General features: G+C 44.2%; 2 protein-coding genes across 3 annotated transcripts in view; both read left to right on the top strand.

Annotated features, from left to right (window-relative positions):
- The first annotated feature begins 1,812 nt into the window (after nucleotides 1-1,812).
- On the top strand, nucleotides 1,813-7,980 carry HIGD1A (HIG1 hypoxia inducible domain family member 1A). 2 transcript variants are annotated; one of them, XM_014282484.3, is made up of 4 exons: nucleotides 1,813-1,864; nucleotides 3,777-3,884; nucleotides 5,880-6,014; nucleotides 6,832-7,980. In XM_014282484.3, exons 2-4 carry the CDS (start codon nucleotides 3,782-3,784, stop codon nucleotides 6,879-6,881), a joined length of 288 nt encoding a protein of 95 aa, XP_014137959.1. In that variant the 5' UTR covers nucleotides 1,813-1,864; nucleotides 3,777-3,781; the 3' UTR covers nucleotides 6,882-7,980. The 2 variants fall into 2 exon arrangements, with proteins under 2 accessions (XP_014137959.1, XP_005442377.1); XM_005442320.4 differs by lacking the exon at nucleotides 1,813-1,864 and adding an exon at nucleotides 1,939-2,090.
- Nucleotides 7,981-8,470: 490 nt separating this feature from the next.
- The window catches only part of CCDC13 (coiled-coil domain containing 13), a 36,134-nt gene continuing 20,437 nt past the window's right edge, over nucleotides 8,471-24,167 (top strand). Inside the window, exons 1-8 of the mRNA XM_055709958.1 lie at nucleotides 8,471-8,589; nucleotides 9,677-9,807; nucleotides 9,915-10,135; nucleotides 14,916-15,064; nucleotides 17,568-17,710; nucleotides 20,822-20,908; nucleotides 21,174-21,290; nucleotides 22,508-22,612. Of these exons, the coding sequence (XP_055565933.1) occupies nucleotides 9,921-10,135; nucleotides 14,916-15,064; nucleotides 17,568-17,710; nucleotides 20,822-20,908; nucleotides 21,174-21,290; nucleotides 22,508-22,612 (816 nt within the window). The 5' untranslated portion in view covers nucleotides 8,471-8,589; nucleotides 9,677-9,807; nucleotides 9,915-9,920. The remainder of the gene's footprint in view (nucleotides 8,590-9,676; nucleotides 9,808-9,914; nucleotides 10,136-14,915; nucleotides 15,065-17,567; nucleotides 17,711-20,821; nucleotides 20,909-21,173; nucleotides 21,291-22,507; nucleotides 22,613-24,167) is intronic.

The raw sequence follows: 24,167 nt of genomic DNA on the forward strand, positions 1-24,167 counted from the left end.
CCATGGCTAAACATCAAACAGAGATCAACCACAGCAGAGATATGCCAGACTCCCAGCACTGCCACAGGAAGGTTTTGGGGACAGCTTCATGGCACAACCCTTTGCTCGCCTGTCAAAGGTATTTCTGATAAAGTGGCTTATTGGAGAGGTTTTAGAGCATCACTGCTGGTGAGTGGTCAGCCTCCGGATTGTTTCCCTCATCTCGCCACCCAACAGAGCCACAGGGAACACCCTAACTGTGTCAAGGCCATCCCCTGTGCCAATCCTGGTGGGCTTTATAATCCCCAAAACACCCCGGTAAAAACAGAAGAAGAGAGCAACAGCAATGGCCACACATCTGCATCCAGCCTGCCCTGTGGCAGGTGGATTTGCAGAAAGAAATATGTTATTTTTACCCATTTGCATATTTGCCACCATCAGCTGGTGTACTCGTGTGCCTGCTCTAAAAAATATCCTATAATAAATATATATGAGCAACATACACATTAGCAGAGAGCAAGAAGCCGCTCACAAAGCAGAGGCGCCTGGCATGCACACAGGGATGCTACAGGTGACAGCAGTTTCATTAGACCAGCAATTAAAATGAAATAAGTTTTTGTTTTTAATTGAGTTTCTCCCCTGAAGCACATATTGCACAGACCTGCAGGGAATTAAATGTGCCTGTGAGAGTCACTGGAGAAGCTAGCCTTTGCTGTAATTTATTACAAGATTTTAACTCAATTCAGGAGCTGGTAATTGCATAGATTTTTCTTTCCCTTTCAGACTCGCAGAGCCCTAATGGCTTTGGCAATTAAAGTAACCAGATTATGGATAATGGGAAGCACATTTAAAGAGATACAGCAGTACTAACAATCGGTTGTCTTTCTTTGGAACAGGCTGCCCAGGGAGCTGGTGAAGTCGCCATCCCTGGAGGTGTTTATAAGATGTGCAGATGTGGCACTTAAAGACATGTTTTAGTGGTGGGCTTGGCAGTGCTGGGTTAATGGTTGGACTCAACGATCTTAAAAGGTTTTTTCTAATGTAAATGATTCTGTGATTCTTTTATACTGCTGGAAATGCAGTGTCAGTGGCGCAGTGGCCCTTCAGGAGCAGCCGCTCTGCTCCCCACCACGCTCGGGGGTGAGCAGTCATGAACACCGCACTGGAGTGCTGCAAAACTCAGCAGGGGTTTTGGAGAAAAGGGGTTTTCTTCACTGTTTTGCTCCAATGAGCTGTCCCTGGGTTTAGGGGAGGGTTTTAGGCATCTTCCAAGATCCTTCCTGCTCTAGAGTGCGGTCAGGAGCAGTATCTAGTTGTCTTTGGGCTTCAAAACCCACTGCCTGGTATTCAGCAGAGCAAGCTCTGCCTGAAAGCTGAGATTCAGGAAAAAACAGTCATTGAGACGATTCACCAGCACGAAAAAAGAGAATGAAGCCGCGGGAAAGGTTCTATTTGATGTAGAGAGCGTGGGTTACACCTATACAGAGGCTTTTGAAGGGAGAAGCGGCCAAAGCCCAGGAGCGGCCGCCGTGCTGCCTGGGGCGGCCCCAGGCCCGGCCTTTTGGCGGGAAACACCTCAGGGAGCCAACAGCTCTCCCACAGCGCCCCCCAGCGGGGGCCGCGCGCGCCGCCTCGCCCAAGGCCTCGCGCCCGCCGCATTGCGGAGAGTCCCTGCCGTGACGTCCCCGCCCGCGTTAGGAGGCGGTGTCAGCGGCTGCGCTCTGGATTGGCTGGCGGCGGGCGGGGCTGCCCCGCGGCACGCTGGGAGCTGTGGTTCCTCCGGCCCGGCTGGCGGGCGCCAAGGCGGAGGGGGCGGGGCGGGAACTGGCCAATAAGAGACGGGGGCGGGGCCAGGCCCAGCAGAAGCCGGCCGGCATCTGGATCGGTGAGCGGGAGCTCTGGTGGCGACGGAGGGAGGGTCGGGGACTTGGCTGAGGGCCGGGGTCTCGGAGGGACTGGGCACCCGGGAGCTGAGGGGAGAGCTGTGGCGGGGTGAGACCGCGGCGGGGTGCGGGCACCTGGGGCAGAACCAGGGGCAGAGCCACGACTGGAAGGTGCCTGGGGCTGGAGTGTGTCAGGGGCCCTGTGTGGGAACCTGGGCCTAGAGGAAGGTGAGAGCCTTGCGTGGGTGCCGGGACCTGGGGCTGGAGTGGGGCAGTGGTCCCCTGTGGGTCTGGGCCGGGGGAAGGCAGCCTGGTGGTACCCGCTGCTGTCACTTTGCTGGGAAGGGTGCTGAAACCTGTCACATTCCTGCCCCTGTTCCTCCACCCGTGTCAGAGCTGTCCCCCGTGGGTGGTCGCAGAGGTGTCCCTACACCACCCTGCCGTGGGTGTCAGCAAGGTCAGGGTGAGTGGGACATGTCTTTCACCCAGCTGCTTCTGCTCCATGCCCAGCCTGGTCTCTGTGTGAGCTGAAGGTCACGGAAACCTCTTGCAATGGACAAATTGATTTACTTCTTAATATCCCTTTCTTGGGTAAATCTCACCTCTGGCTGTCCACCTCTCCTGAGTGACAGGGTGCTCTCATGTTTCCTTCTCCAAATGAGTCAGGCTAAAATACAACTTACATTTAGCAAACAAAGGAAGTTGTAGCAGGCGCAGAGAGACTGCAAATCCTTTGCACTGCAGAGGAAATGGTTTGTGCATTTAGTTAAAAAACCAGTGAGCCTGCTGAAATGGATGAGCACAAAATGCGGCGTAACCAGGGAATATGGCCACGTGTTAAGTGTATATTTTGCATGTGTTTACTAGCCTGGGCTTAAATTAAATTCCTGTTGGTTTATTTCAAGAGCTTGGAGTACTTCCATGTGACCCTGAGCTGTGTTTTTCTGCTGAGTATGTTGGTGACCATACTGGTAGAGATTTTTCTAGCAGAGATCTTTGTGATGTTGCTGGGCTAATTGTGCTAGCAGAAATAGTCAGGAATTGAAGAATGATGTTTATGCAGAGCAGTGACAAGGGAACAGGTCTCGGGGTAGTCTGTGATGGGGACAGCACGACAAGCTGACAAGTTTTGTTGGATGGTCTCACTGGTTCAGTGATGATGGCTCAGTGAGTAGACCCCTTCTTATGGCCATCACTGAGGTGTTTTTTTCTTTCGGGGTGCAGGTGAGAAATCACCTGTGCTGTAATGGAAATGGTTCATCCTTCCGATGCATCTGTGCCTATCAAGGGCTTCAAGACTTGCTCTGGCTCCTCAACAGCTGCCATTTTGTGTTCTCCAGCAGGAATTTGAAACTACATTGGAACTGGTGAATGAGGTGGGATAGGCCATGGTACTGACTGATGAGTTGCTAGGTAGGGCTGACCTTCTGCAGCAGCTGGCGCTTTCCACAGAATGCCTCAGGTGCTGTTCTTGGCAGGGAGCGAAAGAGGAGGGATGAACTTTTCTGAGGTCATTAAGGAATAGCTTGTGAAAGCAGAGCAGTGTGGTGGAAGATGGAAGTCCTGAAAGGAAATGCAGGCAGCGACCAAAGCTTTCAGTGGCTCCTTGCTGCCTGTGAGCCTGTGGGGGCTGCTGGGATCTGCATTGGTGTAAAAGCAGATGGCAGAAATGCATTGCTTTGTTCCTTTTTTTTTTGTCCTGTCCTTACCTGTTCTAGTATGCAATGATTTTGCTTCCCAAGACTTCATGTGAATTAAATCACCTGTATGTAGCTCATCAGCCTGAGTCTAGCTCTTGTATCTTCCTATGTGAACGTTTGTGACCGGTGGAATATGCAAGGAATTATCTTTTTTAAAAAAGTTATCTTACCTTGGTGTTTCTAAAACCTGAAGAGAGATTCTTTGTCTTCACAGTCACCATGTCATCTGGTCAGGAATCCGTTCTCTCAGAGTATGAATCTGACACCAGCCAGACATCAAAGCTGTTAAGAAAATTTAAAGAGACACCATTTGTACCCATCGGTAAGTTTAATAATGAGGAGATGTGGTTACATAGATCTTTCTCTTCATGGGCAGTCAATATAGTAAACACCATCACTGTTCACCTTTTTCCTGTGAACAGGAAATTATTTTGAAATTACTTCCTCATGTAGGGTTGTGTGGCAACAGCAGTACTCCTTCTGCCCAGAGGGGTATTTGTTCTGCAAGAAAGAGGGGAATCGATGAGGCCTGTTATTTTAAATAGAAAACTCGGAACCTACAATTACAAAAAAACCCCCCAAAAAAACCCAAACAAAAAAACCCCAACCTAAATAAGAAAACAAACCCTGAAAGACTTTTTAGGTGAGCTTAACGAATAGGTTTAGGTGATCCTGTTGGGTAGTAAGTACTGTGTTTTGCAGGTGTTCTGGAGTATAGTTACCAGGAACTATGTGATCACCTCAAAGTGATTTTAAAGCTAAAACAATACAGACCAGGTGTATCTAAAATGCAGCCGGCCTGCTAAACATTTTGCCCTTCTCTGCTGCCATCCCTTAGTTTAAAATGCATTTTCTTGGTAAGTTTTGTGGTACCACAGCTTGAGGAGGTTGTTCAAGTTCTCAGCCTCTCTGCCAAGACCCTGAAAAAGCCTCTGATGAGAGAGAGGATCAGTTGTGTTCATCCTGAGAGCTTTCCACTGATCAGGAACTGTCTCTGACATGAGACATGTTTTAATTTCCAGCCACCTTAAACGGAGAGCAGTCGGGTCACTTGGGGTGAACTGTTCCAAGCATTTGCCAACAGATACCTGTCACTGGCTCCTGTGGTCACAGGACTTTGCTCTCCAGTTTAAGGCGTACTACAAACTCCCTGAGTTCAGGTTCTCCCAAGCAGATTGGCAGAACTTACTTTCAACCTGTGTTGGAGATAGTTTGAAGGCCCTAAAACTCTCAATAATATAAAAATAGTATTTTAAATAATATTTAATGAAGCTACACATGGATCGTACACCAGTGAAGTAAGGGTTTATAGCTTCACAAGTGGAATTGGTAATACTCCCGTTCAAGGAGACGAGCTGTCTGGGCTCTCATCAGTAAAATATACATAATGCTTAAAACTAGGCAGCCTCCTTTGAACTGTGTAAACAATCATCCTAAATATGGAATAAAGTGGATGGAATTGGGAAATTTTGAGCATTGCTGCTCTGTATTCTGTGAGAGCGTCTGTGTACACAGGTTGGAGTTGGCACAGCCAGGGCAGTGTTCAGTCTGTTGAACAACTAAAAGTGAACTCTGTCCCTGTGAAAGGGACCTTGCTGAACCTCTCTCCCACAGCACCGGACACGTAATGTATGACTTGTCCTGTCCTGGTCAAAGCTGGCCAAACGTCATGGCACCCAAAATAGCAACCTCAGCAGGCTGGTGGGTACGTCAGGGTGCAGCCACTTGCTGAGTGTTCGAGCTGCAGCTGAGCGGTGTTCTTGGGTGTGAGCTTCCATCCAGCAAAGAGGGTGCAAGCACTTGTTCTGAAAAAAAATCCAACTCTGACACCTTGAACTACTGCTTTGGCATTTTAGTGGAAATCTCCCACTCTTCTCTGCACTGACTTGTGCATTAAATGAGGTGGCACGAGTGAAAATAGTAGGCAGGCTGGGACTTGCCATCTACACAAAAGTGGAGTGATTAGACCACAACATACTTATGTTAGGATGAGAGGAAACAGCCTCAAGTTGTGCCAGGGCAAGTTTAGATCAGTATCAGGAAGACTTTGTCGAAAGGCTGGTCAAGCACTGAACAGGCTGCCCAGGGAGGTGGTAGAGTCAACATCCCTGGAGGTACTTGAAAGAAGTGTAGACGTGATGCATAGGGACACAGTTTAGCCGTGGTCTTGGCAGCGTTAGGTTAACGGTTGGACTTGATCTTGAAGGTCTTTTTCAACCTAAATGATTTTAAGATTCCCAGGGTATTTTTAAGTTTGTCACTCGCACGTCATGATGACTTGGATCTTGACTCAGAGGATGCTGTCCTTGCTTTACAGGGATGGCTGGCTTCGCCATGGTGGTTGGCTACGGGCTGTACAAACTGAAGCACAGAGGTGAAATGAAAATGTCACTTCACCTGATTCACATGCGTGTGGCAGCACAGGGCTTTGTCGTGGGAGCATTAACATGTGGTACGTACTGCACGGGAGGCTGTCCTCAGCAATGGTGAACTGCAGAGGACCTCTCGCATCTCTTCTCCTGGTGGATAATAGAGCATGCATGAAATACCCTTGGGGTGGAAGTGTCGTGGCTGTTACATTTTAGGATATTTATGCTCAGTACTGGTGTTTGCTTGGCCTTTCTAGAGTAATGTGATGTTTAAGTACACATATGTAATACTAAACTATACTTAAGAGAGAAGTTCCAACTGCTTTTAGATGTGGGAAGTATGTGATGTTCTACAGATGCTTAAATTAGAGGCAAATTAGAAAAAACATCTGATATTAATATTTTCCCTTGTATATGTGTTGCTGTTTATGAAGTTAGTGTGTTGGAAAATCAGCTTGTGTAGACTGTGGTATTACATATTCTATATATGTGCACTTTTCAGGACAGGAATTGTGTCCCTGAATGTACTGAATGATTGGTACATCCCAGGTCTCATCTAAGTATTGCAGCTCTTTGCGTGTGTAAATGTATATCCTGTGAAACGCTGTCTGTGCTGTACTCCCAGAAGGTACCACAGAAAAGGTACAACAGAAAAGCTTGACTTTGGCTGCAAAGCAAACTAGAATTGGCTTGGGACCTGCATTTTCATATACAGTTTCTCTGTATATGAAGAATTTTGTAGTGTTCCATCACTGCTATTTTGAAAAACATAAAGAGACAGCAGAAGAGAAAGTGAAACGTTATTTCTTTTGCTGAGACTCTCTCTTCTGTTCTGATTTTGAAAGCCGTTGTTTCCTATTTAACCAGCTTTCTAACTGTGCTTGTATTTCTGTCTTGTAGGTGTGCTGTATTCAATGTTTCAGGAGTACGTGGTGAAGCCCAAGGAGTAATGGAAAGCTGACTGAAATCTCTGTCCTGGTGGTGGCCTACATGCTGCAGCTACAAACCTCATATCGAGGGGTTCTTGAGGAAAAAAATAATACATGGTATTAGAGAATTGCCCTTTATCTGTTTTGTGTATGGTACGCTGTCCTGAAGCTGGCAGCCTAAATGACTGTGCACTGGGGGAGCAGGTATCAAGAGTTTGGCTCTTTCTGATTGAGACTACCATATCCCATTTCTAGGAGATGTAGTATATTCCCTTTATCTTCCTCTCAACTGTCAACCCTGTCTTAAAATTGGTGACTACTTTTGCTGCAGTTGCCCAAAACTGAAGTCTGAACTATATTCTGTTAGGCCACAGGCAGAACGTGGAGGCCACGTCTGTAAAATGGTGTCGTGAACGCTTTGCTGCCATTTTCTATCCTGTGGATTTGTCAGCCTCCAGTTTTGTAACTTAGGAAGTTACATCTAGTACCACTAAATGACTTCTAAACTATTGAGAGATATATAAACTTCTATTTTTTTTTATTTAAGGCATAAGTATTTGGTATGTTGCAGCTATTTAAATGTTATATTTATTCATTGTTAACGAAGACACAGGCTCCCTATTTTTAATACAGATTTTCAGACTCTTGGATTACTATATTTTGTAACTTTATTTACAGTGTTCTTCTGAGTAACATTTAAATGTAACATTTAAAATATACCTTGTGAAAACTAAACCTCGATTTGGTGTTCTAATGCTTTTAGGTAAAATAGACGATCTAGCTCTGACTTCTGCGGTATCATTCCCCATAGAAATTCTGAATCATTTAAATCTGAAAAGCCCCCACATCATCTTCAATGAGCCATGAAAACCTTTCTCTGTGAATTGCCACTGTTATTTTACAGCCAACCCCCTTGTATCTCCAATAGCAGTCATAAAAATAAATGTTTTTACTGATTGGCTTTATCAACACCTCATTTTTTCCTATTGGCTTACATTCCGTGGTGATAGTATGATGTCTCTGTAACAAATACCGCAAGGTACATACTGCAACTCTGTGACACACTGTACAGGAGCAGTGGGAGATGAAATACAAATAAACATGTGAGCACTGGAGAGAAGTGTTTGGCTATGGATTTGTTGGGGGGGGGGGGGGGGGCTCGCTCCCCCTGTTCATGCATTCTCTTGCAGAGGGATGGGGTAAGCTGGTATACCTGAACAAAAATCACCAGGGAGGGTGCGATGTTACTGGACAGTACAATGCTATCCCTGGCTGCTCACTCTCGCTGGAGTAAAGCTGGGGAGGCTGTAAGGAGACGCCCCTCCATCGCGCAGATGCCTTTTCCTGTACCTGCTTTCCTCCTTCCCCACCACGGGGCACAAGAAGGTGCAGCTCCGCTCCCGTAGCCCCGAGGGGCCGGCCTTCCTGCGGGCAGAGGGGCCGGGAAGCGCCCCGGGGCAGGCGGCGGCCGAAGGAGCTAACATGGCGGCCGGGCTGAGGAAGGCCGTGCTCGCGCCGCCGGCCGTGCCGTACCACCACTGCGCATGCGCGGCGCTGCCCTGACCTTGGCGGCGGGGGCGCCGTTGCTATGGGAACCGCGTGGGGCAGGGCCGCGCCGGCAGCCGCAGCCGGAGCCGCCGGGCCCGGCCCTACCGAGGCGGGCAGCCGGCCGGACAGGGCGGCCGGGGGGAATCTCCCGCTGCCCTCGGGGCCGGGAAAGGCGGTTTCGGTAGGCTGGGGGGTGGGGGAGGCGCGGGCCGGCGGCCCAGGGGCGGAGGGTGCAGTGCGGCCCTGTCAGGCCCTGTCAGGCCGCGGGACGGGCGGGCGGGGCAGAGGGAGCCCCGCGCCCCACGCAGCAGCCGGGCGGCACACCCCCCTGCGCTGGGTTTGCAGTCGGTACGGTACGCACGTAGGCAAAGGGTGCCCCGAGGCACCGTACCGGGGCTGGGGGAAGGTGTCCCTGCCCATGGAAGGGCATTGGAGCTAGATGGTCTTTAAGGTCCCTTCCAACCCAAACCATTGTGTGGCTCCGTGACCCCTCATACCCCAGGATCACTCATACCCACGAGTCCTGTGGGCTGTGCAGAGGCACCGAACTCTGCTCTTTGGGCTTGTCAATCCTTAATGCCACCTTGTCCACACACCCATGTTGTCCTGAGGCAGGCGTGGAGGTAAAGCTGTTTGCAGAACATCTCTGCCCATAACAGGACGTGCAGGCACAAAGGGACATAGCGTGCATTTGGTACTTTATCAGCATGATTAATGCCTTAGTGTGAGTAAGGGCCTGCATTAATTACTCAGTGGAGGGCGTGCCTTCGTAAGTTTTTACTGGTTGTTTTTCCTAGATCAAAGGTGCACTAGATATTTTGCTGACAGTGAATGTCAAACAGAAGGAGAGGGGGCTGGAATACATCAGAAAACTCATCATCTTTAGTCATGCTAAGTAAAGCTCTAGACATTTAAATGGGTAGCAATATTATCGCTTTAATGTTATCACTTCATGCTTAGAAATGTGGGGGAAAGATGCAAGCCACAGTCTTGGTGTCTAGTGCCCAAAGGAAGCATTAGGATAAATGGAGATCTTTCTTCCTCTGTCAGTCCCACAATAACCCAACAATGGGGGGATCTGCACCTTTGTTTGAAATGTGGGAAGGAAGTCTGGATGGTTGCAAACAATCTCTGTTCCTATAATCTCTGTCAGTATAATGTAACTGCCACATTTGCTTGGATTTGACCCCAATGTGCTCTTCTGTAAAAAAATTTATTTAAACAGATCTGTTCAAAAACATTTTAAAACGTTGCTTTTTGAATGCTAGAGTGAAAAGACCCGAAAACTTTTATCAAGACTGTTTGAAAGCCATTTATGGAAAAAGGCGCTTGAAGCAAGGCCGTGGGGCTGAAGAGCACAGTGACTGCAAGGAGAAGGTGGCAGGGAGACTGCACAGAGGTCAGTGAGAAAAAACTGCAAAGCAGCTGCTAGAAGAGGATGTTTTTCAAAGTGATGTTGATCTCTGCTCTCTGTCACTTTTTATTTTCTTCTTGTTATGCTTTTAGTAAACAATGGAGTCAGACATGAAAGTGAATGAACATTTCAAAAGCCAGTTTAAGGCTTATCAAGAACAACAGCAAAGACGCCTGCAAAATCTAATGGAGAGGAAGAAAAAGCAGAACAGTCAGAAGGATGATAATGGCAATGCAAAGGAGACATTTGGAATCCCAAATGATCTAAACCTGTTTGAAACAGGACAACCTGTAAATGAAGATGACAGCAAAAGGTAAAGGTGTAGCAGAACCATTCCTTGAGGAAGTCACAGAAGTATGTTTTGTGTATGACCTTGTGAAACTCATATTATTAAGTTGACATAGCACTTTCTGTCTTCACATATTGGGCTTTCATTATCCGGAGAAGACTCTCACTGTCCCTAACATGTTTATCCTTAGATTGTTGTGATGTGGGTTTTATTATCAGTGTTTCACAAATGAAGAGCGAAAGGACAGAGGGGTTAACACTGCCACACTAGGACAGCTAGGTACTATCTGATGAAATCCAGTAATTCAGGATCACAAGCATCCTCTGAGCTGTTGGTTAGTTCCTGCCTAGTCTTGCAAACAAACAGGTTCCCTGCGTGAGTAATTTCCAAAGACAAATAAGGGCAATGCAGCTAAATGAGTGCAGGCCAAAGGCAGTGCAGTGTGTTCCTCTGGCTACCTTTGCCATATAACCTGATTCAGTAGATCAAAAGACAGCTATATAGGAGGATCTCACAGACGGAGTTGCCTTCTGGTTAAGATACTTGACAGGGTTATACAAAGTAGGGTTTTAAACCTCACTGGGGACAGGGGTTTGGGTCTTGTCTCACCCACTGGAGTAGTATCTGGATTACCAGGACATTAGACATTCTGGTATGGATCTCCCTTGTTCTTGTTTTTGGACTGGAGTGCATAATTCAACTGACTGAAGCAGAGATTTGAAACCCCAGCTCACATAATTTATCTTCCTTCTAGGATATAGTCAGTCTTTTCTTCTGACTCAATTCATATTTTTTTTACACACTAGAACAGGTCTGAAGCCAGCTGGACACATCCCAAAGTCGTCTGCAGTTACTACAGTGCTGGCTAGTTAGGGATTTGCTTTGTGTTGGTAGTAAAGCCAGCTGAAGAAATTCCCGCTTTTGCTTCCCACTTCGCACCTGTGCTCATATGAGTGTTTGCTGGAAACTGCATTCACTTTCTGGGGCAAGCGTACTTTTATCTCAAGTCATTTCAGTGATCTCATTTACAGCTTTAGCCCCACAGACTGTTTTATTGACAGCATGATGGGGTACTGTGTTACCCCAGCACATGATGTACTGTGATACAGGGGCAGGAAGGAGAAGCTGGCAGCTCAGCCAAAACCAACAGATCATGGGTGGAAAACCGTATACCTTTGAGACAGTTTCCCCTCCCGGAATCCAGAGTGGGGAAGGGCACCTCTACCAAAGTTTATCAAGCCACTAACCAAGGTTTATTACTTCTTAAATGCTGATATTCCCTCTGAGTTGCTCTGGGCAACTCCCTGCTCAGCTTGTTTCTGAAGATTGCTTCCTTAAATGCCCAAGTGCATAAGCTGCAGCAGAGCTTCTGTGAAGTTGCAGGGAACCCAGGAATGAACCACTGAAACTTTCAGGTGCTTCTGGGAATGTGGTGTTCATGCTGCAAAGGAGGTCTATGTGGAAACAGGCAGCTGACCTAGAAACCAATGCTCTCACCATTGCATCGTATCTTGTCTTCTTCACATATAGGTCCCTCAGCATGGCTTTGCTGAGGGATTTGCCAAGTTATGCTTCTGATCTGACCTCTACCAGCTGTCCTTCTCCCTTCAACATTTTGTTCTGATAGCACATAGAAGGTTACTATGAAGATCTGATTTATTTTTTTTTTTAATGGAGAGGGAGACTGATTCCCGTACTTCAGATGTGGTGGTGGAGGAGAGGGGCTCAGGTGCTGGTGCAGTGTGCATACTCCGACGTGTGGAGTACACAAGAGTTCTAATGGTTTTCTACTATTTACAGTTCAGTAGTTTAGGTCTGAGTAATTCAAGTGCTATTACTTACCTCTGTTTTCAGTGGCACTGACTGTTAAAAGTCCCCATTTGGCCTGGCAGGTGTATCAGATTTATCTGGATCGTCCTTTGCCCATGTACGTCTGCCTTCAGCAAAAGTGTGGCTATGAGTGTATCAAATCTGGGCAGAATTTGCTTCTGGAAGGGATTCGCCAGGATGTACGTTGCAGTATTCCCATGACAACACATTAGAAACTTGTTCCAGAATAACCGGACTCCATATGGTCTGCACTGGCAGTGATTTCAGCATGTCAGCGTTGTTTATAGCAGCGCTTGGAAAACATTCTCCCCTCAGAAGTCTCCCTTCCTCTGAGCCTTGGGAGTTTGTTTTTCCTTCCTTCCGTCCTACTTCCAAATTGTGTTTAGACGAGTGTTAGTTGACATTTCTGTCTTTCTGTTTTGTTCTTTTTGTAACTTTATCCTCCCTGATCTGTTTGGTATATTTAAGATTAAGTGACTCTCCCCATCACACGGAGAATCTGTAACAGAGTTGGGAAAGACACTTACCAGGGTTTCAGTCGCAGGCCCTGCTCATAGGCCTCACCTGGCTGTGTTTCCTCCAACTAGAGTGAAAAGGGTTACCTTTCTGCAGCTTGTTTCTTTTGTCTGACTTTCTGTAGCTGAGCCTCTTGGGTGGAACCTGCTAGCTCCTTTGTAACATTTAGGGTCACTATGGGATGGAATGTGAAGGTTTCTCAAAGGAGACTCCAGCTCTGTGTAGCCCATCCCACTGTAAGTGCTTTTTTGTCAAGACTTGGAAGCCAGCTCTGAGGAAGACATTGCTGATCAGGTGTGTTAAGAGCTTAGAATTTTTTTTCGTGTTAATTCCCTAACAGTTAAAAATCTTTCTGTCCATGTGTCACTAATTAAGTCTGCACAGTTTTGTTGCTCACTGCTGAGTGGTACATGTGGGAATAGCTTAGTTTTGCCTCTTCTCTACTCAGATTGCTCCTTTCTTTCTTCTCCTTTGTAAACAGCTGCCTTTGATCTCCCTTTGATTTGCAGCTTTGAAACAGAAGTGCATTTCTTAATTGTGGATTGTGAATTGTCTCATAAATTGACTGTGCTGTTTATGGCAGTGCTTTAAGGGGTCATTTATTCTGACATGCACATATGGAGTGTGCGTTTAAAAGCTCCAAAGTCCAGTTGGAGCAAGAAGCCTACTAAACCTTTTGAATAAAAATTATGTAGGTGACTTGAGATGGCAGACTTCTCTGGGTGGGGATATGTCTATAGCCACACGTATATACTGTAACAACTGGGCTTTATCCAAATCTCTGTGATCATCCAAGCTACCTACTTCTGTTCTAGTCTGGAGCAAAGGTTCCGTTCCAGGTTAAGTCACCAAAGTGTAGACACTCAGGTTCACACTGTAGATACTAACAATCTAGGGGCCAATTCATCTGGCTGGCTTAGGTGTCTAATGATATTTGAGATGCTGTAGCATGTTGGGAATTTCCACATGGGAATCATAGAATCACAGAATACTGTGGGAATGATAGATAGGACACAGGAGACCTGCACCCTTCAGCAGCAGCAGCTGGGGGATGGGTGGGCAGCCCAAATAGCACCTGTGTGGAGGTAAATGAATGGAGTCCCCTCATCAGTACACTTAGATCACCTGGCAGTGGCAGCTAGTCTGTGGGCAGCACTGGTTGTATTGACTAGACCTTCTGTGAATTTTGTGTGCAGTTTGGCTTGCTGCTCACAGAGACACCCATGTCTTGGTACGGAGTGGGACCCACCCTGAAACTCAAGTAGGGGGAGATGAGGAAACTCAGATGGGAGGAGAGAGGAAACTCAGCGGCAGGCAGAATAGGAACCTCTGACTTGAGCCAGGAGGGCCTCTACCACAAACATATTTGCCAACGCCAGTGTCAGTATGGCTTCTCTTAGCACATTTGGTTTCCTCTCTGGGGAATGGAGACGGGTTCATGGCTACTCTGAAATGCTGCTGTCTGGAGGATTCTGGCTAAAAGGTATGTCTAAAGTTGAAGGATGTTAATAATTCTTGGGGTTGACTTGCAAGTGGCAAGTGCTATCTGAAATGTTGTCAATTCTTTGCCTGGGTGCCAGAATTTTTCTGAAGAACCCTGCATCATGGCTGCTGGCCTCACGTAGAGAGCTCAGGTAATGTTGGGGCATCGAAAATGGATACCCTAGTAGTGCCCTCAATTTAATGGGGCCCCTGAGGCCTTAGCTTCTAGATTTTACATTCAGAGGAACCATCATGTAAGGATAGCAAAGAGATTTAAGGTTATTAATTCCCTCCATATCTTAGAGAGCTGAAACCTTAAATGTTACTAAATGCACTGAAGAACAGGAGAAGCAAGGCTATTTTCTGCCTTTCAGGGGGCTTTTTCATATTCTTTGTTTCTAAATTAATTCCAAAAAGCAACATTAACAATACAAACTGATGCTAGTCCTTGCTGGTGGGGTTCCAAGAAAATCAGATGAGGACACAGGGAACTGGTCTTTTGTGAATTGCTATGGAGCATTCATTTTAAAAGAAGGAACCTCAGTAGCAGCTTTTGTAGTTCGTGCTCTGTTGACTTCTGTTGTCTTCGGTAAGTATGGAAAGTAAAGCCTGGATGTCACAGATGCTGGATGGTGAGCCTGCCTGGTTTCCTCTCAAGAACCAGATAGGTAGGACTGAGTGAGGTAAGACTATTCAGTAACCTCAAGAACACTGAAAAGGTGCCCATTATGTAACGTTTTGCCCCAGACAACACAAGGAAGTGCAGGATTTTTAAGGAAGAAATTAGTTAACTGAATAGATCAGATCATCAGCTTGTGTTCTGATCTGAGGCTTAGGATATCCTGCTTAATTCAGTAAATTCACTCCTAGTAAGCTCAGCTCATCTAGCATACAGTCATTTAATTAATTATATTTGGAAGCATCTGCTTGAAGCACATGACAGTGACATTCGCCATGATGGTTTATTTTTTCCCAGGTTGCTTGAGGTTGAGAACGAGCAGCTCCAGGATCAGCTTCGAGAGGTCCAAGATGAGAACTGCAGACTATACAAACTGATGACAGAGAAAGATTTTGAAATAAAGCAACTCCAGAAAAAAATACAGGAGGACAGATTGGCTTTGTCAGGTAACCACAGTAACTTTGTATTCTCACTATGTTAGTTTGCGTGATGCTCATGACAATAGAGGTAAGAAGATTTGTTGTGAGCTCCTGGCAGTGAAATATTCGTGTGCATCTCTTTACCTGCTCTATGCTAAAAAGGAGTATTTCAGTCATACTGTGGTTAGATTTGTTTCCACTCCTGTAATAAGCTTCTGCTAGGAAGAATCAGAATTCTCAGCTGAGAGGTTTGTTTTGTTGAGCTTGCAGTAATTTACAACAGCACTGAAATCACTGGACTTTGAACTCTGAAAATACTTAGTCACCTGGGTATAGATTTAGTCAACACTTCAGAGTTGCTGCATAAACTTGCAAGGGTCTAAGCTGACACTGCTTTGCATTTGCAGAGTTTGCTAAGCATTGATGTCTCTCCCGTGTGAGGAGTCTCATTGCTTTATTTGCAGAGGAAAGTTCCTCACAATGGTTTGGCATGATAGCACTTACACAGGGAATGGCATGTGCGCTTTAAGGTCTGTGCCTTACTCTTTCCTTCGGTTTCATGAGATGCAAAATTTGAATACAATTATTTATAATAGTATTTTATAATGCTATATACTATTACGACCACTGGTAGTCAGACAGGTCAGACCGGAGGTGCAAAATATTGTTACTAATAATTGTCATGTCCCTTAAAAGAAGTATAATGCTCTTTTGGGGTACACAGTGATCTCTGTTCCTCACACATCATCTGCAAACTTGCTATTATTGGCACAAAAAAATGATGATTCATAGAAATCATATTTTGGAAAACTTTCTGTTAATATCAAACAGCAATGTTGCAGCTTTCTCTGCTATGTAGTGTTAAATTCCTTATTCAGGCTCCTTTTGTTTGCCAGAGTAGGGCACATGCAGGATGCTGGCCGAATGCAAAGTCCAGCTTCTGAAGTGGCTTGGGTGTCCTTTGGAAACTGAACTGTGCAGGATGCACCTCTTCCACTGGGTGCCACTGTTGTTCAGGTCAGCCGTGATGACCAGGCTAGTAGAGAAGGGGGAAACCAGCCATAGGCAGAACTAAATAACACTTCAATTACATCTTAATTCTTACAAACTATCTGTAGCTTGTATGTAGAAGTGATGATCAGTTACTACTACTGGGTCAGGACCAGGAGCCAGATGTCCTGCTTCAGCTTCTCTGGCTGACTGCTATGCTAGCTTGCAGCAGTTTGCCCCATGCCTCTGTCTTCCCTGTCTGCGTTGTGGCAAGAGACTTGCCTACAATGCTTGGGAATTAAAAGCTTTGATTAAATGTGTGCCGTGCATTTGAAGACCATCACATGGAAGCACCAGCCTGGCTTTTGGTTAGTTTAGTACTTACTGTGATCCTTAGCAGCTGTTATTTATCATGAAAACTAAGGAAAAAGTAACCTCTCGATAAGAGGGGCAACACAGATAAAGGAGCGAGAAAAATGGAAATACTTTTAAAAATAATATTCTCTACAAGGTTTTAAAATAGTGATATATTCTATTCTTGGCTGTATTCTGCATAGCCCCTTTAATGTCTCCAGGGGTTTTATGGGACTCAGAATTGACTTGATTGATCTGTCATCTTTGCATTTCACCCTGGTTTTTGAAGAATCTTCACAGGTACCAGCAGAAAATCATTACTTCAGAGCACTCAAGGAGGATGAAAGTGTTAAAAAGAATGACAGCAGATGAGTTCGAACTTTGTATATCCCACCAAGGATTTGTTATTGCAGGCTGATATTCATTGCTGAGGTAGAGGTTTCTGTGGACATTGTATGCAATTATATTGATTTTGCACTTGAGTGAGAACTTTTCTTCACCTATGGGATGTTAACAAAAGTGAAGTGACACACAAGCCAGTCCTGTGGATTACTTTATTTGTGACACTAATCAAAGCCTCTCTGATAAGGAGGTGAATGAATTGTCTGTTTAAAGGAGCAGTTAGAAGAGTAATACAGTAAGGCTCCGTGTATTATCACAAGGGACATATAAATAGGCACAGTGAAATTTCCTGGATGTTATATAGGACACAACTGTAATAGTGTGCCTGACCTTTTAGGACAGATGTCTAGAAAAGTTTGCACCTCTGTTTCAGCAATTCCTCCAGCAGTAAACAACCAGCAAAAATAGTGTTGTCTTTTTCTGTAATATGCCACAAAACCCTGTTGATAACTGTCCTTTACAGCAGTGAAGAGGAAACACCTCTACCCTTTCTATGTAGTAATGCTGTACGACCACCCTTGTGGCCTTCTGACATGTGGCTGTTGCTTAAGTGTAGAATGGCTTTGCTAGCTATAATGTGATGCTGACTCAAAGGACCAAGCAATCCAGCTGGAATCACTGATGCCTCTTTTCCCTCACTTGTTCATTTCAGTGCCTGGCACAGCTCTGAGAGTAATGGATTAGACAATAAAAGTACATTGTGCACTGGACAGAGAACAAAAGCATCATCTATTCTGAATCTTGCCTGTAAGATATGTCCTTTGCTTTTATGTATACTTTGCAGGGACGTCTGGTTTAGCTGGAGATGTTGCAGCTACTAAAATAGTTGAATTGGCCAAAAAGAATCGTGAGATAATGGCTGAGACTGAGAGTGAAAAAGCCAAAGTGAAGCAACTGAATAACAAAGTCAAAGAGCTGGAGAGAGAAGTGAGCCATTTTTCTTATTTTCTTTTTATGTGCTAAAACATAGAAATCCAATTTTTGGGCTAGAGGATTTGTAGAAAATTTGATTCATGATCCCTTTTTGAATTTGCTCTTACATCCACACTTGCTTTGAGTTCTTGTAATTTCTGTCCATGATAGGAGAGAGGGATGTGTGCCCTCAGCTGTTTTCACCTTTGCAGAAAGGAGGAGCTAGGAAAGGATACCCATAAGTTACAATAAGCGAAAGATTTATGAAATAGCATTTAGGAATTTTCACTTGTATTTGAAGCACAGAGGCTTTTCTAGCAGTATGGCAATGATATTTTTCTGATTTTTTTTGTTGTTGTTTTTGTGAGGAGGAGCAAATTTCATAACATTGTCTGTCTTTCCCACCTTATTTATACCAGTAATTAATTAGCACTCTATTCTTCCAGAACTGAGACAGTAACAAGCAATATCACATAAGACAGCAAATCTTCACTCAGGCAAATTCATTTTTCTGGTGTAGTATAACTTTTTTATGTGCTAACCTTTCACAGGAATAATTCTACTCAAGTGACTGCTGAAATGCAAATTAGATGCCCTGATGTCAATGTTTACTTTGTTCGTTGGCTACTATTGCTCTTCCTTACACAATACTGGTAAAATTTGAATAATTTTTAATGCTTTTTTCCTGCATTTTGCTTCCCTAGAAGACATCATTTAAATAGATCAGTAATGTTTATCATGCTGACAGATGCATTTTGACTCCCATCTTTCACAGTCAGTTACTATCATGAGTCATGCATCTATCTGAATTGTACCCCAGTTACCTGAAAGATCAAGAAATGGTAGATTAAATTTTTGAGACCTCCTGCATAAATCCAGAGTGTTCTGGTCAGAGAGATCTTGTCAAACAGTTGGCAGGCTGGCTAAGAAATACCAGGGGTAGCTGGGGACTCACAGAATCACACAAGTAGGGTAGCAAGCCATGAATAATTTCAAGAAAAATCAGCTTGGTTATAACCCCCTACTGCAGAAGCGTAATGACTATTATTCAAACAGAAACTTAAAATATCGTCAGATATTGACCCCAAAGAAAGGACTGCAGACGCTTCAGGAAAGGAAATCAAACTCAAAGCAAACAGACATGTTCAAGGTGCAATAATTTTTGGTCAAAGCAGAGATGGACACTTTAGATATATATTAATCTTTCTTTAGATACCAGCACCATCAAAATCAGAACCAAACACAACGACCTGTCCCATCTGAGGTAAAGGTGAACCACAGCGTGAACCCGACTGGAACCATGCCCTGATCAGTCATTTGTATTTTCTCACAACTTCATTTGGGGAGGCTCTTCTCTAAACTAATGGTCACTGGCTGCGTTTCTGGATTGTACTTGGTTGGTAGGACTATAGGAAGATGGAAAAGACGGGTAAAATTAAAGCAACGTTTGACAGTGGGAGGTATCTATGAAAAATGTTGAATGATGAAAGAGAAGAGCTGTCACAGACAGGAACCTGCAGTGATTCACATCTCTTTAGTAACTCTTAAGCTAAGCTGGATCACTGTCTAGACACACTCATCTTTTTCCATAGATTGTAGAAAGAACCAAGACACCTAAAGTGCCATTCAGTTGCCAACATATAAGTGTGAAAGTTCAGTCTGAGATGCCACTTGACATCTCGGATGCCCCTGCAGGGCTGTTAGATGTGACAGGACTGGCAGTCCTGGTGCAGCAGCTGAAGGCCTGCTGAATACCTTCAGATGCCTTGAGTGGGACTGGACAGCTGTGGGTGGGCAACAAAACAGAGTCTGCAGTCAGTCCATTCATTTGATGTAATGTAGAGAGCTGAAAGTTAGGCTTCCCTGAGTGTATTTTTTCTTTGTACAGATACCCACACTGAAAACAAGGAACGTCTTGATTTGTGAGTTTAGTCACATACCTATGCCTACTTCTAGATAGATGCCTTAATATCTGCAAAATTAATTGTGGTGTTGGCACCTTACAAATGCATCACAGTATGCACTTTCAGCAGTAGAAAACACTGTTATTTTACATAAATATTTGCTCTTTGCTTGTATGAAAACTGAAATATGTGTAAATCAGAAGTGTTTTAACATGACTATGTTCCCACAAACAAAAGGAGGTGTGGCCATTGAGCAATCACTTAGCAAAGGGTGATACATGTAAACAAAGTCTGCAAACGGATGTTTACAGACAGCTTCCTTAGAATTAGACCTAGAAGCTGCCAATGCAGCTGAAATTTCTCATTCTCAGTCCATTGACTGAAAGTGTATGAGCTGAAGAGAAAGGGTGGCCTAACCATTGATTTGCTTCCAAGGAAAGGGTGACATTGAAGCTGGCTCCAAGTTACACTCTGTGTTTCCCCAGATATCACTTTAATGAAGAAGCTATTCCTTAGAGATTTCTTTTGTTCAGAAATAATCAAGATTTTCCACCCACCTCAAAGAATGAAGTCTCAGCCCTTTGAAGCAACATTTCCTGGCCTTTTCCAGCTCCAAATTCATTGCGCTTCCGTCCAGTAAGAAGTCTTTGCAACCTTAGCACAGGACATGGTTCGGAGCAGGAGCAGCTCTGTGTCTGCCTGCCTTTGCTGTGGCAAGCAATAAGGGAGACCTGTTCTTCACGGGTTGAGAAATGCTTCTTTAGAGCTACCAGCTAAAGAAGAGCCTTAACATTATTACTAAATTGCAGCTATAGGGCGTTAGGTAGTTGTTTCTCCTTTTACATTCTTCTGCTGAGTAAAACTGTGTTTTTTATGAAATATCCTGTACTGTACTGGATTTGCGTTTATGTATATAAACACTTATTTTATAAACCTATGGTGACAAAATCCCCCAGAAGTCTGGATAACTTACCCCATCTCAGCAACTCAGAGGCATTTTCAGTGAAGGTATTTCACAGTAAAATAACACATGCTTCTTTGGGAAGCATTTCAGGAAAAAAATTTATGCTTTCCTACTGATTCTGTTTAAAAAAAAGGGACAATGAAAGAGTCTTTTTTTCTAGAGTAAATAAATGTCCATGATGTAACTTTTTTTGCTAATTAATATTGCACGGAGGTATAATTTTCACTGTATTCATTCTATAATAACTATTTTTTCCAGCTACAGACAGCTGTAGAAAAAATACGTTCTCTTGGTGGTGATGCAAGAATCGAGCAATCAACTCTGAAGATGACGGAAGGAAACTTGGTATGAATTGTAATTGAAGAGAGGAAATCAGAAGCTGATACTTAGTTCTCTTCTGTTGCACAGCCGTTTCCTTATGACAAGGGTGTATCCCTGTCACTAGTTTTGTGACCAAACTGCTCTGTTTATATCTCCCCTATACCCCCAACCTTAGGGAAGGCATGGGTCTGGGAGGGGATTCAGTGATCCTGATGAATCTGTGGATCTGAATCGCTTTGGGTTTTTGCTGAGGATTCTGTTCTTAACAAGTACATTCTTCTCTTCGAAGGCTGAAAGTCCAGAGGTGAAAGCGTTGCAAGAAAAATTAACCACAGCCAACTTTAAAGTGATAGAGTATCGTAACCAACTCCAATCTACAAAACAGGAACTGAGAATGATCCAAAAGGTACTGTTGCAGGATGCAGTGTGTGGCTGGGATCCTGTGCAAGAGGTATATGCTTGTGAAATCAGGAGGCTTCTTTTCTTTTGAGCTTTGATTAGCCTCCAATAAAGTATTATATATCCAGTGAACGTTAAGGAGGTAAGAAAAGGTGTGCATGCAGTGGTTGCATTGGAAGGGTATGCACATGGACACACGGATTTATGCTCTGCCACCATAGCTGAATGACTGTGTCTGTTATTTCTATAGCTATGATGGGTACAGATTCTTTAAGGTTTGGAAGTCCTGGTTCAGCAAAATAGGTTTGTGATTGACTTGAAGCATACATTCAGGCCCATTCTTCCTTTCCAAAACATTTAATTATGTATTTACTTTTAATGTAGGCTTCAGTCCCATGGAAGTCAATGGGATTAAAGACTGTGCTTGAACTAAAGCACATTTAAACAGTTTGTTGGAGTGACATCCAGAGTAACCTTTTCCTCTTTGATTCATCATGGATTTTGAAGCATTACTATGTGCTCTGTTTCATTACTTTGCATAGGAGAGCTGCAATGCAGATCAGAGTAGAGAATATGGTCCTAAAAATAGAACTCTGCTGACCTTTTTATAAATAATTTAAATGCTCTTCATACTAACTTTAGCTCTTGTTAATATGGCTGTGTCAGAATTGTGCAAGACAGATTGGCTTAATCTCTGATTGCAAGGGTGTGTATTAAGACAATATCTCTGCTCTGTTCCTGTTTAAGATCTGGTTAAGTATTCATTGTATCAAAAATAATTACATATGTTGAAAACTGTTAGTAATGCTTAGTAAACCTTGGTGATGAATTTGAAATCCTCTTTTTTTGCAAAAGTAGCACAGTTTGACACTTGGCTATACAGCTAAACAGTACAATTTGACACTCCTTATGGCAAGCAGGAAAACATGGATTCCTATTTTTAAAAAAGCAAAGAATAATATTCAAATCTATCACTGAATTACCTACCTCAACAAGTAAAACGATTCATGTTAGCCAAACTCCTCCTACCCACCAACAATCTATATTGTAATAATGATCTGAAAGAGCTTACAACACATGAGATACTGAATATCAGATGCAGGCCGCTATGTGCAGATAACAGTGTTTTGTGTTTACTGCTAGAGAGAGCAGCTTTCCCTCTGCTTTCCCCAGCACATGTGTTTAAGCCTGGCCTTATTTCTGATGTTAATCCCTTTTTCATAGCTTTTAGCAAATGAAGTCGGGGAAGATGTGAATATTCAAAATCTCTTGACCAATTCTGGCAGCTGGCGTGGACGAGCCCAGCAAATTCTTGTTCTCCAAAGCAAGGTGAGTTAAGACCCTGCATGGTGCCATGTAAGCTGGGTGCTGGGATGTTCTTTCTAAGTATAGATATTACCTCAGTTTAAGGTAAAGATTTTGTTAGTCTTCATTAAGTAATTCCTAACATCTATACTTGCTTATAAGGTGTGTCCCGGTACAGTGTTTACTGCAACTACACGGCCAGTCTTTTCTATAAGAAAGTAACTGTTAGAATAAAACACTTTCTAGTAATTCTGTAGTAGTTTTTTGAGGTGGGTGGACTGTGTGTGTGGTGGTGGGGAGTTAAATTTTAAATATATGTTGATATGTGCAGGGTCTTTCAGAGTTCCTGCAAACTATGTTAATTAGTCTAGTGCAAATACGCAAGCTTCAGTATTTAAGCTGGGAATCTTCTGCATCTGTGTCGAAGGAGAGAGTTCAGTGACCTTGGAGAGCTATGGCAGCCTAGTTAGAATCCCAGGATGTTTTGAACGTGCCTCTCTCCACTGAGTACAGAAGGAGCCCTGTCAGTGTCTGTGCTCTGACTTAGACACCTTTGTTCAGTGCCCAAAGTCAGATGGGAAGAATTGAGGCCAGATAAGATTTTCAAGTTGTTCCCTCAGGAACCTCAGTAAAGTCTTTAACTCTTGAATCTTCTGAAAGGCACAGTCTAGCTGAAATGTCAGCTCAAGACAGGGAGGCAGTTTTGTCTGCATCTTAAAACTTCTTTCCAGCAATTTGTTACATATTTTTCCTGGTTTTCTGCTGTTTAATTACCTCTTTTTTTTTTTTTCCCCTTTTTCTTTTCTTTTCCCCACTCTGATTGACTGAAATTGTTAACCTCTACTTTCCCTTGAGCAAATTACACTTTCCTTCCATTAGACCCCCTAGCTGGGATTCATCTGAAGACTGCACATACTGTACTCTGCTATAATGTAGAAATTTCTTTCTGAGCCAGTCTCCCCAGGGCCCTTCTGTAGTCAGTGGGAATCTTGTAAATACAGTCACTGGATCAAAAGTGAGGTAGGTGCATCTTATCCTAGAAGACACATCCAGAGCAGGGCAGAGGAACTCTGCTGGAGCAGTGCCCATTTCCTTCTACAGACTTTAAAAGAAGTCTGTAGTGAATAGCTGAGATGCAGGGGCTGAGTTCACTTGACTACACATAGGTGTCTAATGCCAGCCAAGATGCTGTAGGGTGTCCCTCTGACCTCTGGCCGTCTCTCCAGGGGAGCATGGATGTCTTGTAGATCCTGCATCATACATGTCTCCAGTATCCCAGGGCACCTAAAACAGTGCTAGGTACCTAGCTAGACTGTACCTTTGATTGTGGACATCCTGGACAGTGATTCTGCTAAAGACCAAGATGCTTAAATGTATGTGGGTGTCTGCCCTTTCAGAAGAGATCTAAGATATTCTGTTGCCCACACATGTGTTTGGTGGCATTCAAGATGCTTTGGAGTATCTGTCTGGCCTCCACATGTGGCTGTAATAAGGCACAGATCTTTCATGTGTCCTGAATCTCCTGTAGGTCTGGTGTCATACCTCCTCCCTGCACAGATGCCCTAGACATCTGCATGTT

The sequence above is a fragment of the Falco cherrug genome, chromosome 4 (assembly GCF_023634085.1).
Source record: "Falco cherrug isolate bFalChe1 chromosome 4, bFalChe1.pri, whole genome shotgun sequence".
Lineage (NCBI taxonomy): Eukaryota > Metazoa > Chordata > Aves > Falconiformes > Falconidae > Falco > Falco cherrug.

Bases quoted from the DNA above. Each gene is read 5' to 3' on its own strand.
- HIGD1A (XM_014282484.3), top strand. From the start codon at position 3,782: ATGTCATCTGGTCAGGAATCCGTTCTCTCAGAGTATGAATCTGACACC. The intron at 3,885-5,879 runs GTAAGTTTAATA...CTTGCTTTACAG, and splicing joins GACACCATTTGTACCCATCG to GGATGGCTGGCTTCGCCATG. The intron at 6,015-6,831 runs GTACGTACTGCA...TCTGTCTTGTAG, and splicing joins CGTGGGAGCATTAACATGTG to GTGTGCTGTATTCAATGTTT.